This window comes from Haliotis asinina, chromosome 7 (genome assembly GCF_037392515.1).
Source record: "Haliotis asinina isolate JCU_RB_2024 chromosome 7, JCU_Hal_asi_v2, whole genome shotgun sequence".
In the NCBI taxonomy this organism is placed as follows: Eukaryota; Metazoa; Mollusca; class Gastropoda; order Lepetellida; family Haliotidae; genus Haliotis; species Haliotis asinina.
In genome coordinates, this window is record NC_090286.1 from 27,145,162 (window position 1) to 27,163,890 (window position 18,729).

General features: G+C 37.0%; 1 protein-coding gene across 1 annotated transcript in view; it reads right to left on the reverse strand.

The window, feature by feature from the left end:
• LOC137290863 (muscle, skeletal receptor tyrosine protein kinase-like) overlaps window positions 1-18,729 on the reverse strand; it is a 99,713-nt gene that overhangs the window by 51,573 nt on the left and 29,411 nt on the right. Inside the window, exons 2-4 of the mRNA XM_067822027.1 lie at window positions 11,851-12,132; window positions 10,580-10,707; window positions 7,437-7,623 (exon numbers count right to left, since the gene is read on the reverse strand). Coding sequence (XP_067678128.1) covers window positions 7,437-7,623; window positions 10,580-10,707; window positions 11,851-12,132 — 597 coding nt within the window. The remainder of the gene's footprint in view (window positions 1-7,436; window positions 7,624-10,579; window positions 10,708-11,850; window positions 12,133-18,729) is intronic.

An 18,729-nucleotide genomic window follows, 5' to 3' on the forward strand; every position in this document is an offset into this window, starting at 1 on the left:
TAAAGGATTTCAAGTATATCACAGCAAGTCAGTTTACAGTGCCAGGAAGTCAGTCAAAGATGCTAACCACTCTGTAGACACTAACAAGTAAGAGTATGTAGGTAACTAACCAAAATCATTATCAGGGCATAGCTGGCTTTCAGTCAGCAGATCCTGTCACAGCCAAGGGGCAGAACTCTATATACTGAATAAATCTGTCATACAGAGGGTTGTTATCAGAAATAAACAAACAGTAAATGTTGGTCCAGTAGTGAAAACTAGTGAAGGTTGAGCAATGAGAAAGATGAAAACTAGGGGGTTCATACATGCGGAATTACCTATAGGACCATTAAGCAAATATTTACATACTGTTTTCCAGTTTGTTACTTGTTTCATCTCATCAACATACTTACACTTGTTCTTTCATCTCAGACGAGAGAGAACATATATTCATTATGAAGGAATCTTTTGTCAGAATTGTGAAAAACACAAATTATTATAATACCATAATATCTTTGATGAAGTGAGATAACCCAGAGGTGTCTGGGCACAACTATGCTTGATAATGACTGAATTTGTCCATTATGCCAAAATACAAGCTAATTAGCTCTAATCTGTTTCTAATTAGTTTGAAACAGATTTGTCATTTCAAAAGAAAAAGCTAGTTTTTCTCAGCCAACTTAATTTTGGATTACGAACAATTTGCTTTAAGCAAAACTGTTGGACTTTGTTGATATCAAGAAAAACAAAAAAACCATGACAACCTTCATGGAGATCCAAGAAACACATTAGCAAGACAGGAAACACATTACAATGTTCCTGTAAAACAAAAAGAGTCTTTCTGATGTGGCTGAGCAGAACAAAGAATTCTCTGCATGTCAAATACAGGTTAGAAGTACTGCCTGAAATGCACATCCTGAAATGTACGTGCTGAAATGTACATCTGACAGATTACCTGACAGTTGCAGCTTGATGTTACATCTTGAAACCAACACTTCAGGTTAATTGTGAGAAGGAGATTGCTGGAATGATTTAACACATTTAGAAACACCCTGCATCAACAGCATATGTGTGAGATTCATGCTATTTGAAATTAACGACTGATCTTCAATTGGCTTAAAAACTGGAAAACAAATGTCTTTTATTAATTCATGGCTTGTAAGGAACACCAAACCTATATATATACCACACCTTAACAAAGATTCTTATCTTTAAATACTTCACAGATTGTTTGAATATTAAAGCCACCACTAGTGAGTCATGAAGTTTCCACACCTCTATGACAAATCTGGGAATGGTCAATGTGGCTAATGTTTTGCTGAGTGAAAAGAAAATATGTCAGTCTTTCTGACACAGACGAGCATGCAAACAGACTGGCACAATCATGAACCTTATGAAGGACAGATCCCATCTGTCATTTTTCCAGAGGATACAAAATACCCTCATTATTTTTTTTAATACTGCAGGAAGAATTAGTTAGGATTCAACAAATGTCCAATTTCTGACAATGAATTAGCTGTCATAAACTTGTCACCTTTACAGAAATCTGTAGATGATAAGAAAATACTTATATATGCTTTACTTGTGGAGAACCAAACCCAGGACTTTGGCATAATGGGCAAATGCTTGAACCACATTGCTACCCCACCTCCCCCTTTTGAAATGTTGTGTTAAGCACTTGTGAAGATTGGAGCAGGTGTAACTTACTTAGCATCACTTTCTATTTATAAGCAACATTTCTTTTAAGCTGAGTGCTGCAAGAAAAATAAAAATATAAAAATGTCCTGTTCATGGAAAATGCAGGGAGGCAAGGCAATTTGCTGGCATGGCCCATGGCAAAATACCTCATTTGCCAAAATAATACAAGCAGTATTTCTTTGAAATGTTTTGAATTTCACAAGTTTGGAAGCCTCTCTAGAATGGTAATTACAAAAGGCTTCTTTCCCCTTGGTCAAATTTCTCTAAATATTCTATTTCTCATTTGCTACTCATCACCTCAACAGACTCATTTCCAACGAGATAAGACAATAGTATCTTTTCTAATTCAAAACTAATGCAATGCCACTTTTATGTCCCTTATAGGCTCAGTGAAGTTAAGATATCATCAAATGAAAAGCTTTTCTAAATCAACAAACACTGTGTCCATTTTAAAAGGGCGATTTCCGTCTCGTCTTTGCTCACACAACGCATTCTAACACAGAAGGGGCAAAAAAATCTGTCTCCATTCAGATAAAACATGAATGGTTGCGTATGGCATTAAACAGGTTCTAGGCATCTGCAGACTTGGAACCAAACCTTTAGAAAGGTTCATTGAGGAAACCCTTGCAAAGGTCATAATGAGATTTATTCAGCTTTGATGCAGACACTGGTAGATGTAAGGCGCCAAGGATTTTGTCTGAGACAGATATTTTTTTGGGTCCTTTTTATCAACAATACAAGATTCTTTTAATTAGGAAGAGAAGTAGGTACTCTCAAAACTGTCTTACACAGTCAGTCTATTTAGCTTTAGAATTTGGGATTCTTACAGAAAAGTAATTTGCTTTGATTTCTGTTTTGTTGTTAAATAATAAAGATATTAAAATTCTAAAGCCAGACAATTCAGAGATTTAGAGTCCTCCTGAACAGTGAGTGAGTGAGTGAGTGAGTGAGTGAGTGAGTGAGTGAGTGAGTGAGCGAGCGAGTGAATTAGGCTTAATACTGCTATCAACTGCATTCCGGTACTATTTCTGCATGCCAGTTTAATATGGAGGTAAGCCTTGACATGATGCAGCCCCAGCAATATTCCACCTACTTAGCACCAGTCTGTAAATAACCTACCAGGCAATCCAGTGATCAACATCATGAGCATCAATCTGTGCTACTGGATTATGACGACAGTGTTTCTAGCCAGTTGATCCCCTTAGCCACCTTTCATGACAAGCATGGGTTGCTCAAGACCAGTTCTACAGAGCACATATTGCAACAAAGAAAAATATCCCCCAAATATTCATAAAGGATTTGAAACTAATAGGGCCAGTAAGTAGATCATGGCACTTCATGTGATCTGTGTAGTCTCAATAACAAACAATATACGCTTGGTCCAGTCTAGTTAAGTCATATTTGGCGGTTGCACAACTGGTTCTTTAAGATAGGAAATCTGGTACTGGAAGTAAGTTGGGCCCTATTGTGCATATTGCAAGTTCGCGCCTGCAAAGTGAGGCAGGAGTTGGAAGTAGTGCCGCACCAGACTTACAGGCCACATTGCTATTTGCTGTAAAATGGGAAAAATTATTTTGCTTCAGAATCAGGTTTAATTTAGTTTTCTTTTGAAAGGTTTAGGTATATTACACTATCTACAGATGAAGTACTCACTGCAATGCAATGAACATTAAATTAAGCATTCCTGACCTAATGCAAAATACAAGTCACCTCAACTAACCATTACATTAGTTAAAACTGCATTAACATACTTGCTTTGAGGATTCTGACTGACATTTATTGTAGACCTGGAACAAAATATCAGCCTTTCAACATGTCTGGATAAATCCTTGAACTCTCATCAGAGTTCATGTGAACTGAGATCTACTTCAAAAGGCCAAAGAAATATTGGCACCATAATTGTATCATTATCAATAATCAATGTTATTAGTGCCCCTCCCATAATCAAGTGATTTAATTCTCTGTCATTAGTAAACATATTGCATAAACACCTTAAATAAATATGAACACTTGTTGTTGTAAACATAATTAGGAGCTGTGAGCGAGTTGGAGGTTTTAATTCTTTGAGCAAAATTCCAGCAATAACAACAGCAGATAAGAGCCTTCATATGCTGTACGCATGAGAGAAATAAAACATGGGCCTTTGGTGTGATGTGCGAATGCTTTAGCATTACACTAATCCACTTCTCCTTTAGACAAATCAGATGATGGAGTTAGGTTTTATGCTGCTTTTAGCAATATTCTAGCAATATCATGGTGGGGTACACAAGAAATGGGCTTCACATGTTGAACCCCATGTGGGGTTTTGAACCTGGTTCTTCGGTGTGATGAGCAAAAACTCAGTATCAGATGAACCACACTCATATATATACTCAAGGACAAAAGTAACTACAATCACGTTTAAGTTGATATTGAATACAAGAATCACACTTCAAAAGATCAATATTAATACAGGGTTGAAATATTCATATTAGAGTTAACTTAAGCTGCATTTAACCATTTGTCAAAACTGCCATCTGCAGAAAGAAAACAGACAAAAAAGATGCTACATATCAAAACCATGTACAATGTGTTAAGGTTTTTTATTCAGCAGTTGCACAGTTAAATGATGAAACAATAAATGTTTAAAAACAAGTATATTATACCCTATAGTTAGTGATTTTCTACCAAAAAATCAGTAATATTGACAAAAATTGATCAAAAGAATACCCAAAGCATTCTGGTAATTATGTCACCATTTATGCATTAAAATATTAACCTCATTCATTGAGAGGTGGGGTGGGTAGCCTAGTAGTTTACGGGTTCACTAGTCATGCCGAAGTCCTAGTTTGATTCCAACATTGGTACAGAGTGTGAAGCCCATTTCTAGTGTCCTCCTATGAGATTTGCTGGAATATCGCTTATAACAGCATAGAACCATACTCACTCATACATGCAAAATCAGATTTGAGGAGACTGATCAGTCTATATCACCACTCAGTGACATCACCACCTCCTCAAGCATGTCACCATAGCATAACATAGCATTTCCACTCCCTATTTCAGCAAAATATCATGTTTTCAAAGAACTAAAGAGTCTTATTTCTGCAAAGCTCACATACTAAAAAACAAGAACTCTTCTGGACGGAATCACCTACAACTGACTGACTTGGTAGAATATCAATGTCAGAAGAAACATCATGCAAGTGTTGTTGATCTTTCTATTAAAACACTCAGTAATCACAAAATATGTTTGCTCATGCGACATGGCAGAGAAATATATTCTCGGAATTTCTTACGAAACAGTATCCACTATTCAGGAAGATGTTTTTCAGAGCTAACCCAGAAAATTAATCATGACTTTTACTCCTTATTAAAACAAATTCATTTTGCAGATAACAGTTCCCATATTTCAAGTGCATAAACATTAATTCAAGTCCTGAGTGGCACATGTTGCAAGTAGACAGCCAACATCTTTTAAACTTCTTGAACTTGCAGGAATACCTGATGTGTCAATGCCAGGCTGTTTCATGCAAAGCTTATTTACTCAAAGCATGGCATTTATAAACTCTCAAAGACCATGCCACCTTTACACCAAACACAGGGGAATATGGCCTCTTTTCAAACAAACCATAAGGTTGTCTTTGGAGGGCTGTTATATTCGTTTGAACCCCCAACACTGCATATACATGTTTGTATCTGAGGAGGTTCTAGCATAACAGAACACACGGGGGTGGAGCCTTAAAGATACACCCAGACCTCCCAGAAAACTGAAATAGCCAAGGGGGATAATGATTGGAACAGCTGGACATAGAGGCCTATTTGGGGATGTAAATTCAAGCCCAAAGTTAAAGTCAATCTTGACAATACCTGGTTTTCTAGAGTTAGAATGATTGGAATTTGATTGAAATCTAATACAATGTAATTCATTCATATTATCGTTTGACTTTATCTTGACAATAATATGTTTTCTACATTTATATTGACTGACATTGACAAAATCAAATACATTCTGATATGTTTACATCAAAATTACATTTTACCAGGAAAATACATGTGTATACTTTAAGGAATACTGAACTCTGAATGAATAGATCAAATATGATGGAGTCTAATACGTACATTATCTCTGCAACAAAGCAAATTCCTTATACTGTGGAAATACTGAATGCAAAAAAGTTCATGTTTATCTCTAAATGTGATCCGCCTAGTTTAACAAATGGTTTACAAGATCCTTAGGTTGTGATACCTTGACTAAAGAATGAAATTTAGAAAGGTTTTGAAAATCAGAATTGATATGAAGATTCTATTCTGCTGCAGAATACACATTCATTCACTGACTCAGCCAATGTATAATTATTATATGAATTGTGTAATGATTCAATGAATCACACCAACAATCACGAAGTCCACTTAGTAGAGATGTGAGTGTATTTTTGTCTAAAACACCACACTCAGTAATATTCTAGCTGTGTAGTGGTGGTCTGTAAATACTCAAATTTGGATAGATAATCTTGTGATCGATGTCATGAGCACTGACCTTTAATGACATGTGTCAACCATGTCAGAGAGCATGACCACCTGATCCTGATAGTTGCCTCTTGCGGCAACCTGAACTTCATCAGTTTAGTATATATGTAAGTGAGTTTCTCAAAAAGTATTGCAGCAGTGAAGCAAATCACTGACTCTTACAAGTTTATCGCTTTTGTAAAACATTTGAGCACGAGTAAGGCACTGGTAAATCAGGAAAAATAATATTAAACAACTAATCAAGATAAATCGGAATTTAACACCAGAAGGATTCAGTTGAACATCCTTGCTTCCTGCACACAATTCCGAGGTTTTTTATCAGTCAAGGGAGGTAATGACAAGGCCACCTGGATACCCAGATGTCCGTGTTACACTGACAAACAGAACCCTGTCTAATATCATGTTTCCCTGACTGCAACTTACAACAGCAAAATGTACACTCTGACAGCAGGGGTAGTATATTTCACAGGCGTTGATACCTAGACACTTTATCAAGAGACCATCATTCCTCAGTCCAATTGGGATCATTGAATACTGATGAAAGAATCCTGACATTCCAGGGTTGTAAGTATCAAATTTTTCATCACAATAAACCGTTCATCAACTACATTTTCCATCCCATTCATCCCACGTGAGCCAATAAGATATTTGCTACAGACTTAACAGACCTCAGAATATCAAAAGTGGAAAAAAATCGGCATGGAAGTAATTATTTTAACAACTTCTCTTTAACTTGAATGTTCACAACACTTACATATGAAACAGGTTATACTTTAAGTCAAATGGTCACAATAACTGAAATAATGACACATATGGACGAGATGCCACTGAGATACAATGACAAGTGTCAACCATGTCAGCAAGCCTGACTGCCTACATGTTAATTAGTCTGATACTGTATGATTCACAACATATTCAGATAACCTCCTGCAGACCAAGAAAACAGAAACTAAAGAGGCATTTTTTTTACGTAATTTTAGTCTGCAACTATAAATTTGTTGTTTCATGCCAAACTCAGCAATAATCAAGTCATATGGCAGCAGTATGTAAATAATCTGGGTCAGACAATCCAAAGATCAACAGTATGAGCATCCACCTACTTAACTGCGATACGATGTTGAGTCAACCAAGTTAGCGACCATGACCACCCAATTCCGTTACATCTTGTGACAAACATGGGTTGCCAAACGGTCCTGTGACCCATGAAACACATACAGCCTAGACCAAATGTTGCAAGACAGTTTCCATACCTTTTATAACTTTCACTTTGGTTTGACTAGTCTTGACTCGCAGACCTATTCCAACTGGCTCGTTGTTGGCCTCACACTCAATAATGGCATCATTGGTTACCCTCACTTTCAGGTGGGAGATCACTGTTGCATAAGTGTTCTTCTTTGTCCTGAAGCTGATCCCAAGTTTCTTATTGGGTTTTGTTATCTGCAACAGAAACAAGACACATTAAGCCTGTACTCAGGATATGGAGTTTAACCTGAGGTAATGGGTGAGAGAGTATGGTTTTACGCAGCTTTTAGCAATATTCCAACAATAGCACAGCGGGAGACACCTACCCTACCACCCCAAGTTTAACTTGACTATATTGGGTGAAACAGTGAAACAAATGGAAAGCATATATACTGGACAAAATAAGTTAGGGATATTGGTATTTTCAGGACTGATATTTTAATAGTGTGTCAATGAACAAATGGATCATTATTCAAAATTTCAAACCGTACATATATACCTAACTATTTTTGTCCAGTATATGAGATCCTTGCGTAGAATGTGAGAATAGGGAGTATCAGATCATGAAGCGAAATATTGGGGAACAATATGCTGGGAAATGTAACAATTGGGCACTAAAGAGAAGTTGAACATTTGGTACACATCAGAACAGGGTGGAACATTGGACACTGATCTGAACGAGGTGGAACACTGGGCACAGATCAGGACAGGGTGGAACACTGGACACTTATAAGGACAGGGTGGAACATTTGGGCACCGATCAGTAGAGGGTGGAATAATGGACACAGATCAGAAGAGGGTGGAATAATGGACACAGACCAGGACAGGGTGGAATAATGGACACAGATCAGAAGAGGGTGGAACATTGGACATGAAATGAAACATTAGGGAACAGACAGACCTTAAGAAAGTAGAACATCCTCATAATGAGACCTTAGCATATTTAACAATCTAAAGTGGTATTCAAAATATGAAACACCAACTCTCATCTCACGATGAAATCTTTCTGTTCGCCTATATATCCTTGTGTGACATTAGATTCCCATCTTTCGAACATGACAAAGAAGCATGTTACAACACTCAACACCACATCTGTGTATTTGGCCAAGTTGAGACAAAGACAAATCTCATCCCAGCCACCACCCCTTCCCTTCACAAAGACAGTACATAGAAATAACTGAAAACAAGACACTTCTGTCACTAATGTTAAAACCACCATTGTTTTTTTCTTGTGGTATGCTTTACACAGATTGTCCCTGATTACCTCCCCTGTCAATTAACCCCAAGTTCAGATCATTAAGGGATCCCTCTGGTCCAGTGCAGTTCCAGCATGTGTTGTCAAGGACATGCATGTTATCGTCCTCCGGAAAATGATGCTATTTCTGCCTGTGCTATCTAATCCTCAAACATTGCACATGTGCTCACAGAATACAAGATGCTAGAGGCAGTGAAAGGTTAAGAATGAAATTTTTCTCCATGGCTCATTTATAAACAAACCAGATGCTGAATGAATCAAAGCTCAAGCTGAGAGAAACAACTGGAGGAGTTAAAGTACTTCAGAAAATGAACATGTTCCATTCAAAGAATGAACTGAGGCACTTTTTGTTACTTCTTAAAGAAAAATTTAACTCCAAGATCAAAAGTCAACATTGACAATATTTGTCTAGCAGTTTCATCCTGAATTTTATGGATCTGTGATATTTTATTCTTTGATTGCAAATGTGAAAGAAATGAGGCCATACATTAACAGAGAAAAAAATATTTTTTAAATGTTGGCAAGTAAAAATGCTGCACAGATGTTATTTAACAACCAGACTATGCATGAAATGTTTTTCAACAAACTAAATCTGATTGATGTCGCATAAGTTTATAATTAGTCTTTGACATTTGTTTTTTCACAAGAAGAGAAAGATTATGTGTTTCATTAACATGGGAGTCAATAGAATTTTTATGGCATATGGTAGCCATAATCTTGTGGAATCTACTTTGACTTTGCATGGCTACAATGAGTGTAGTGTCCCCCTGCAGTGATATTGCTGGAATATTAATAAAAGAAACATAAAACTGAACTCACTCAATTATTTTAACTTTGCTGAAATGGAGCACAGTTTACCATGAGTGAGTGAGTGAGTTTAGTTTTATGCCGCACTCAACAATATTCCACCTATATGGCGGCGGTCTGTAAATAACTGAGTCTGGACCAGACAATCCAGTGATCAACAACATGAGCACCGATCTGCGCAATTGACAACCGATGACATGTTTCAACCAAGTCAGCGAGCATGACCACCAAATCCCATTAATCACCCCTTACAACAAGCATAGTTGCCTTTTATGGCAAGCATGGGTTGCTGAGGGCCTATTCTACCCTGGACCTTCACGGGTCAGTTTATCATGATGAGCTTGTGGGTGGTTTGGTTATGATTACACCAATGTCTTATATGTGCAATACTAATGATGACAGAGAAAACAAGGTGGTTGATAGTAAGAGCATTAAATCATGGTAGTGTAAAGGATACCCAGCTGCTGTAATGCTACTTCTGAACGTTACAGGGATCATTAGACGTGTTCTAATGGTTGACAGTCGTACTCCAAGGTAAGAACACCCAAAATAGGCATTAATGCAGCCTTTGAAGGTTACAGTGATTAGACATGTCCTACTGGTTCGCAGTAAGAGCATCAATTCATGACAAAAGATGCAGGATGCACATCTTTTTTTTGAAGTTACCTATGATCATGTGTCCTAATGGTTGATAGTGAGATTATCCATTTATTACAAGGACAAAAATAGACAGTAATGCTACTTCTGAAGGTGAAAGTCATTCACAGATATGTCCTAATGGTTGATAGTGAGAGCATCAATTCACGAACAGACAAACGATAATGCAATAATTCTAATTCTGAAGGTTACAGTGATCTTTAAATGTGTTTTAACACTGCACACACCAATATTCCACCTATATGGTGGCGGTCTGTACACAATCAAGTCTGAACCAGACAATCCCTTGATCAACAGTATGAGCATTGATCAACGCATTTGGCACACAATGACATATGTCAACCAAGTCAGCGAGTCTGACCACCCCATACCATTAGTTGCCACTTACGACAAGTAAAATAATCTACATAGGATAGTACAATGTAGACTTACTGAAGTGCCGTTTATCCTCCACTGAACTCTAGGAAGAGGTATCCCAGCTGCCTCACACTGAATTGTGATGAGTTTTCCTGCCGGTTCCACTCTCTTCCCATGGAAATTGTTTGTGATCTCAACCGGAGCTGAAACATAACAGAGAAACAGAATGAAACTTACATAATACTTTACAAAGTAATAAAGTAATTTCCTTTGTGACTCTTTTTGGCTTATTTGTTGTTTAATATCAGTTTCAGCAATTTTCCAGCAGTCTGTGAATACTCAAGTCTGGATCAGACAATCCAGTGATTTGATACAATGGGACTGGGATCCAATGACATGTATCTATCATGTCAGCAATCCTGACAACCTGATCCCATTTGCTACCACTTACGATTAGGATGACAAATTCTAACAATAATATGACAACAAAACATACTGTAGTTTGGCTTGTAATGAAACACTTAAGGTTCTTGTGACATGAAATCTCTCTTCATTCTTACTTAAATCTTAGATCACAACACAATGCAATACATGACATGATAAAAACGTGACAAATATCTTACAAACTTTCTCAAAGGGTTCTATTTCTGATTCCAGACTAATTGTTCTTGAACTGCAGACTGGAATTCTGTTGTTGTTTTAAACATATTTAGCAGATTTTAGTTACCTGAATATGACTATATGAAATTGTGTGCATACTGGCAGAATTTGATTACTCTTCTCTAAAGTGTTGGTAAGATATCCTTTGAAACTGATTAGTAACTAAGATTGTAAGGCGCTTCACAAACACTTTAGTGCATTGGGTTTGAACACTGCTTTTAGCAGGACTGTTCTGAATGCTAAGCATATGCTTGTATAGTAACTCTATCCTTAATGCTTGAGTAAGTTTAGTTTTACGACACTTCTAGCAACATTCCAGCAATATCATGGCAGGGGACATCAGAAAAGGGCTTCACATATTGTACCCTTTGGTATCCTTTAGGCAAGTCTGGATAAGCGGACAGTCACACGAGTCTCTTATTTATATGTTCTAGAAATTATAATTTAAACCATTAACTATTAATTTAGAGACTTTTGCAAAAGGAGGAGCTGTCTTGCAAAGAAACATAACATGTGCAAATCACGGATTCAAACTCATGATCACAGATTAAATTCCTGGTATACCAAAGAAACATAACACTACCCTGGGAGGTATTCCTGATGACTGAGCCACTCCTGTCCCCATTCATCAACCCAGAAAGGAGACATGGAATTCTAGCCAGTCCAAGGGAGACAACTCTACTTACCATGTACAGTGAGATGGACAGTTTCTGACACCACATAGGTCCCTAATGTGGGTTGTGAGGCCTTGCAGTGATATGTTCCTCTGTCAACCACCATGACCTTGAAGAAACGTAATGTCCCAGACTGACGTGCTATGTTGTAGTTGGACGTTTCCGGAATCATTTCCATTTCATTGTGGTACCATTTGACTTTGATAGGTGGTTGGCCTCGGGCTTTACAGTGCATTTCCAGTCGTACACCTTTCAGCACTGTCTCATTCTTTGGAGGTCGAGATATTCGTAAACCTAGAGGAAGAAGCCAGAGTAACTCTTTAGACAACAGTTTGGAGAAGTCATAGTTACAGAAATTCACCCTCAATAAATGTCATGAAATGCAAATAATAAATAAATAACAAATTATTGTCAAGTAGGAAGGGGCAATTAAATAATTTAGGTGATGTGAAAGCATCCTCGAATAACACTGGCTATTATCCCTGAACATCACTGGACTCACTGAATGTCAAAGAACATAAAATTCCTATTACTCTTACCCTGAAGAACTGACCATCAGTTGATGTAAAAATAATTCCTAAACAGACAATATTTGCTCAGTTATAAAACCATTTCCAATATTTTATGAATGCTTCATTCAGAGCTTTATCAAACCTTCTTCAAGTTTTACAACAGAAATTTCAAGACAACAATATCAAAGTTGGCTTAAGCACATAAAGACACATTTTGGAATCTCTGTATATTGTTTTGGTGATTTCAGTCCTTATTTAGATTAATATCCTTCATAATATGAAAATTCTCATGATCTACATGAAGAATAGTAAATATCATGGACTTCCCTTGTCATCATCAGGAGGGTTTTGCAAATATGTGAGAAGGTTGATTCACACAATTTATGCATAATTGCTGAACATGGAGGAACTTTCCTTTCAGAGGCTAAAACAAAACACAAGTAAGACCCCTAGATTTTCCATTCTTCTGGATGGGTATAATGAAATCATACAGCATCTTTCTGCATGAGTCTAACTGATCAGCAAAACACTTTCTTTTCATTGATTGGTTTATAACATTGAAATTTATTCTCACAGTTTAGAATTCTACAACTGTCATTTTATAAGTGCTTCAACATGGTCACTGAAATTTGTTTCACTTCAAATATTTAGAAAAAGATTGTGTTTTAAAGTATGGAAACTGTAAAAACATTAATTCTTGAATGGTGTAACAAGTTCAAGATTTTATTTTAACACATATCACAAATTCCAAAAGGACATTGCACTGATTTCTGTACCATGTGAACAGATGTAATTGGGTAGCAAACTAAAGGGAGACAACTCTTACAGGCTACTTGGGAGGACTACTTCCATACAACTGAGTGTGACCTATTTATACTGATGTTGGGAATAACATTTTTGATTCAGTTATACTTCAGTCTTATTCAATGTTGTGATTCAAGCACTTACTTGGTAAATTGAACAGTATTCTTTCACACATTCAGTTTGTCACTTGAATCAAATAATCACAAGTATTTTTAGTATATATTTAAAAAAGCAAAATATAAAAGGGGAAAATATCCACATCAGGCAGCATATTAGTCAGCACACCTTTATAAAACAGCAATTGGTGACATGTTAGATTATTTGTGAACAATATTCTTAACATTACCACATATTCAGAGATTTATATTATATTATAAACTATTTATATATGCTCTCAGCTGTAGTTATTGTCTGTAATGCATTATGAGTGTTCTGACACTTGTGCCATAATCTGTCCACTCTATAGACACTGCATCTAATGCAGGTACTGCAATCATTACTTAATTTGTGATTCAAGTTTTACTGCAAATTTGAACACATTGAACCTAAGTTGGCTGCAGATAATAGCCACTAGGCGTAACAATGTCTTCACTCTAGCTGATGTTATTGGTGATGAGCAAACCGTTTAACTAAAAGTCCAAACAAATCAAGCAGTCACTACTATTTACAGTGGGTTCCCCACTAGGCTGCCATGAGTGATGTCATGAGCATGTTTTATTCAAATCAGTGATCACCTGATCCCCTTGAGTACACCACTTTTAGCAATATTCCCGCAATATCACAGAATGGGACACCAGAAAAAGGCTTCAAACATTGTACCTATGTGGAGAATCAAACCAGGACCTTCAGCATTATGAGCAAACACCTTAACCATGAGGCAACCCCACAACTCTCTCTCCCAGCCCCACCCTCCTTGAAAAGTATATTGTAGTTTCACACATCCTTCCAGATGTGGTTGTACTCCCATCTGCTTTAATAAAAGTGTTTTTTTTCTCTCTAAAGTCACTATCAAAGCATCAAGAGTAGGACTTATTTAATAATGCATAGATGACAAGATGGGAGTAGTAATTGTTAAATTAGATGTTATTAACTTGAACAAGTAAGAGTTGTCACTGTTTTCAGTATATTAAGTGAAAAAACAAAATAATATGTGCGCATACTTCCTGTATACTGAGGTACATGACTGTACATGCACATTTACACACACAGACGAATTTGTAAGGTGAAAACTTTTCACTAGTATAACCTGATCAAATATGAAAATTCAAATGGATTAGCTAGTTTTCAACAATATACCCCTTTGCTGGTCCAATAGCAAGTTAGCTGGGTTGCTGGCGCTGATTGGCATCCAGAGTTAATGCAGACTAATTAAAATTAGGCTGGCTGGAAGGCTACAAATGGAGTTTTGTTTTTCTTGCAAATTCTTCGAGATCCACTTAGACCTTCTGCAAAAGTTTTCTCCTTTCTCATTCACAGAACCCTCCATTAAGCTGGAATAAAACTAAATTCGGTATAAAACTAAACTCACTTATTCCCAAAACACTGGCAAAGAAAATTTTGTCTTCTCTCAAAACCAAAGAAAAAGAACTGTTCCTGCTACTCTGTGTCAGATTAAATAACTTTCCTTTATAATTAGTTAAGTTGATATTTGTTCATTGCCCTCTGTGGATATTCACATTCAATTGACAATTTTCTATTTTTGAGCAATGGTATGTTTGAGATGATCCCCAGACTGCCCTGCTTATCTTGTTTGAGGAATTTGGAGATGCACCCTGACCTGAAAGGTTATCAGCCGTGACCCGGTTTGCTTTGGGTGGTATAAATTCACACACTCAACTCACAGCCCCATGTGGACTTATGACATGGGTGCCAATATTGTCAGTTTTATATTTGATGTTCACATAGCTTTATATATATATATATTTTATATAAATCTGTTCCAAACTGATATCTTTAGGTAAGAAACAAGCAACTGCAAATACAAATTTGCTTAGGTCAGACCAATTTTATTTCTTGTTTTACAGATTTTTGTCTTGAGAAAACCTGAAGGATGGATGGGAAAAAATTAAAAATAACATCTCCAGTCAGAGTAATATCCCTTCTAAATAATCAAAAATAACCAAAAAGAAATTTTCTTTCATGTTTAGGATTAAGGATTTTATTTTTTTTATTTACTTTCTTATTCTTTAAAATATACGACTGGTGGATCCATAACCCAGAAATAAAATTGGACTGGTCTTATGAAGTATTACATTTATTAGGACAAAACTAATGAATCACATGCAGAGAACTAAACCCTTGTCATCCGTACAAGCAAGCACATCAACCAATGGTCTACCCACTATCCTAGGCAGAGTATGAGCTCATCCCTTGTTTAGGGTACTGAGGTGTGCTGGGGTAGCCCAGTGATTAAAGAATTCACTCATCACACCGTAGACATGGGTTCGATTCCCTACACGGAGACTTCCATGTGTGAAGCACATTTCTCATGACTCCTCCATGATATTGTTGGAATATTACTAAAAGTGGTGTAAAACCATACCCGCATGTGGCTAGGGTGCCAGGGACATTTCTGCATTCTGTTTTTGGCAAGGGTATATTTATGCACACAGAAACAATGGGTACTTGTCTGTATTCCACTTTTGGCTAGGGTACACTTATGTATATTTTGTACGCATCTGTAGTACATACACAGAGAACGACCCTTTCAGTCTGTCTGAGGAGTTAGAAACACAGAACATGTTGTTGTTTCCCACTTCTAGACATTGCATGACTTGTTGGTTAAATGTTTGAGGACAGCCTAAAGATATATTCACACACTGGTGGTTGGGTAGAAAATCTTCACTAGACGTATTACGTAACTCAACACAGAAGGTCTTACATAACTGCATAGTATATACAATATGGGCAGAGAGCATGATTTGGCTTTGTTTGTTGTTTAATGCCACACTCAGCAATATTCCAGGTATTTGGCATCAGTATCAAGTCTGGACTAGACAATCTAGTAATCCAAAGCATGAGCTACGCAGTAAAGGTACAATGATATGTGTCATCCAAGTCAATGAGCCTGAAAACCTGATCCCGTTAGTTGCCTCTTACAAGCATGTGTTGGTTAAGACAAATTTTTTAACCTGTACCTTCACAGGTGTATATGTAAAGGTAAAGGTAGGTAAAGGTAAAGAAAAAGGTAGAGTGAATGAGTGAGTGAGTGAGTTTTACGCTGCACACAAGAATATTCCAGCTATGGTAGAGGTGTGTAAATAATTAAGTCTGGACCAGACAATCCAGTGATCAGCAGCATGAGCATCAATCAGTGCATCTGGGAACTAATAATGTGTCAACCATGTTAGCAAGACTGACCACCCTATCATGTTAGTAGCCTCTTATAACAAGCATACGTTGCTGAAGATCAATATTCTAAGGGTAGGGGTAACGGTTTAAGCTAAGTTAAATAGGCAAGGCAAGGCAAGGCAAGGCAAGGCAAGGCAAGGCAAGGCAAGGCAAGGCAAGGCAAGGCAAGGCAAGGCAAGGCAAGGCAAGGCAAGGCAAGGCAAGGCAGGCCAGGGCCAGGGCCAGGGCCAGGGCCAGGGCAAGGTAAGGTACAACAAATTGAATTTTGCCCTCTTCATTTTTCTTCTTGTGATGACAAGTAATCACTGTTTGCCTCTTTCAGAAAGGATATCTGATACAAGTACCATTTTCACAACACCTAGGACCACTGGTTTGGTGCAGCTAGCATTATCACACCATATCTGGGATTTGAATTCTCAATGATAGACCCATGGCTATGGCTACATATGAGTCACATTCTGAAATTCAAGTCCATTATGTATGCCAAGTTCCATGAAAATGATCCTCCACTGGTGCAGACAATACGCTAAAACTATCAAATCAAATCTGATTTATTCCAAATCTGAATCACATTATTCAGGCATTTTAGGGTCAATTTATATGCCAGTTCGGATGATGAAGGACCTTACTGTTGCTTTTTCACCTAACTCGTAAAGGATCTTTAATTTAGCCCCTATCACTAAATGGATATCCAAACCAAACTCCAACATTTCACTTGTTCATCAGTGTGTGAAATAGTTTGATGAGTGACAGAAACAGATTGCATGAAGGTCAATGCCAAACGTGACATGCACCGTGACTTATGTTCAAACATATATACCAAACAAGCTGAAATGTGACTTTCTATGCTATTTTCAGCTCATATGAAACTTAAGCTAAGCTGAAAAAAATGGACAAGACAGGTAAAGATCTATGTCACTGTCAAGAGAATTTATTGCACCTGCTAGTTGTCATCATGATCAACAGGTCATAATACTTTTATTCCATAAATGTTTAGGGAAACAAAATAAGTTCCTTTACAGGAAAGGTAAGCTTGAAATAAACAGTTTTATCGATTTCACCTACACAGAATTCATGGACCCAACAGCATAGGTCTTTTAGCTCATGCTTTCTACCATTGGTTTATGTTGCTCTGACTGTGATCATGCACCTGAATACAGACAACATATTTCTGACGATGACAAAAAAAAAAATTCAGAAACTTAAAAACATTCGTTTGAGAAATGAAATGCCCAATAAACATCTTACGAGACATGAAACGTACGATGATAAACATGATAAACATCTGACAAGACAGAAACGTCCCAAAAACATCCTCCAAGGCAAGACATGTACAATAAAAAACTGACATGACATGAAACATTCAGCAAACATCAGACAACATGAAACGCCCAATAAATATCTACCTCGAGATGATATGTCCAATAAACAATGTGCACCAAATATATCTTTATGTACTTGATATAAGTCAACCCAAAGAATTTTCCATGACAGGATTTATTTGTGATTGATAAGCTGGTTTGTGTAGTATCATTTGCCAAACCTTTGATCAGTGCTGGACAGTAACAGCTGTTAAAATATTTAGTTTTCCTTTTGGTATTTTTGTAAGATGTGAATTTATTGTTGAAAAACATAGTACTTACACAAGTCATTTCAACAAACACTTGTAGACCACTGAGCTGATACCACTTATACAAATTTTTTTAAAATTGAAATAAAAACACAATGCCAATAACAAAGTGCTCAAAAGTGACATGATAAATTTGGGAATACATTTTCTCATGAAAATCCAGATTCTAGTACTTTTGTTGGGTTGAGTCCCAGAATCAGGCACATAATCGCCAACATAAAATATCAGCTTTCTAACAATCAGCCACCACTGCATCAACAGAAATGGAAGTGAAACTGCTGGTAGTCTAGATCATTGACATGGGTTAAATTTAAACAAAATTTGAATATTTCAAATTTGAACATTTTCTACATTCCTGATTTTCAGGGGTGGTGAGCCCACAACCATTGTAAGTGTCAAAGTCACAGCTGTTGATTTGATAGGACTTCAGATCCAAGTGGCTTTTCCCACCCCCACACACACATTCATTGATAGCACACCAAGGTCGCCCCCATTCCACCCCCACAGACAGGAACAGGTTGGTGATGAAACCACCTGTTTAGTCACACGAGTCATGTACCAGATATTAAAAACCATTTCACCATAATGCAATTT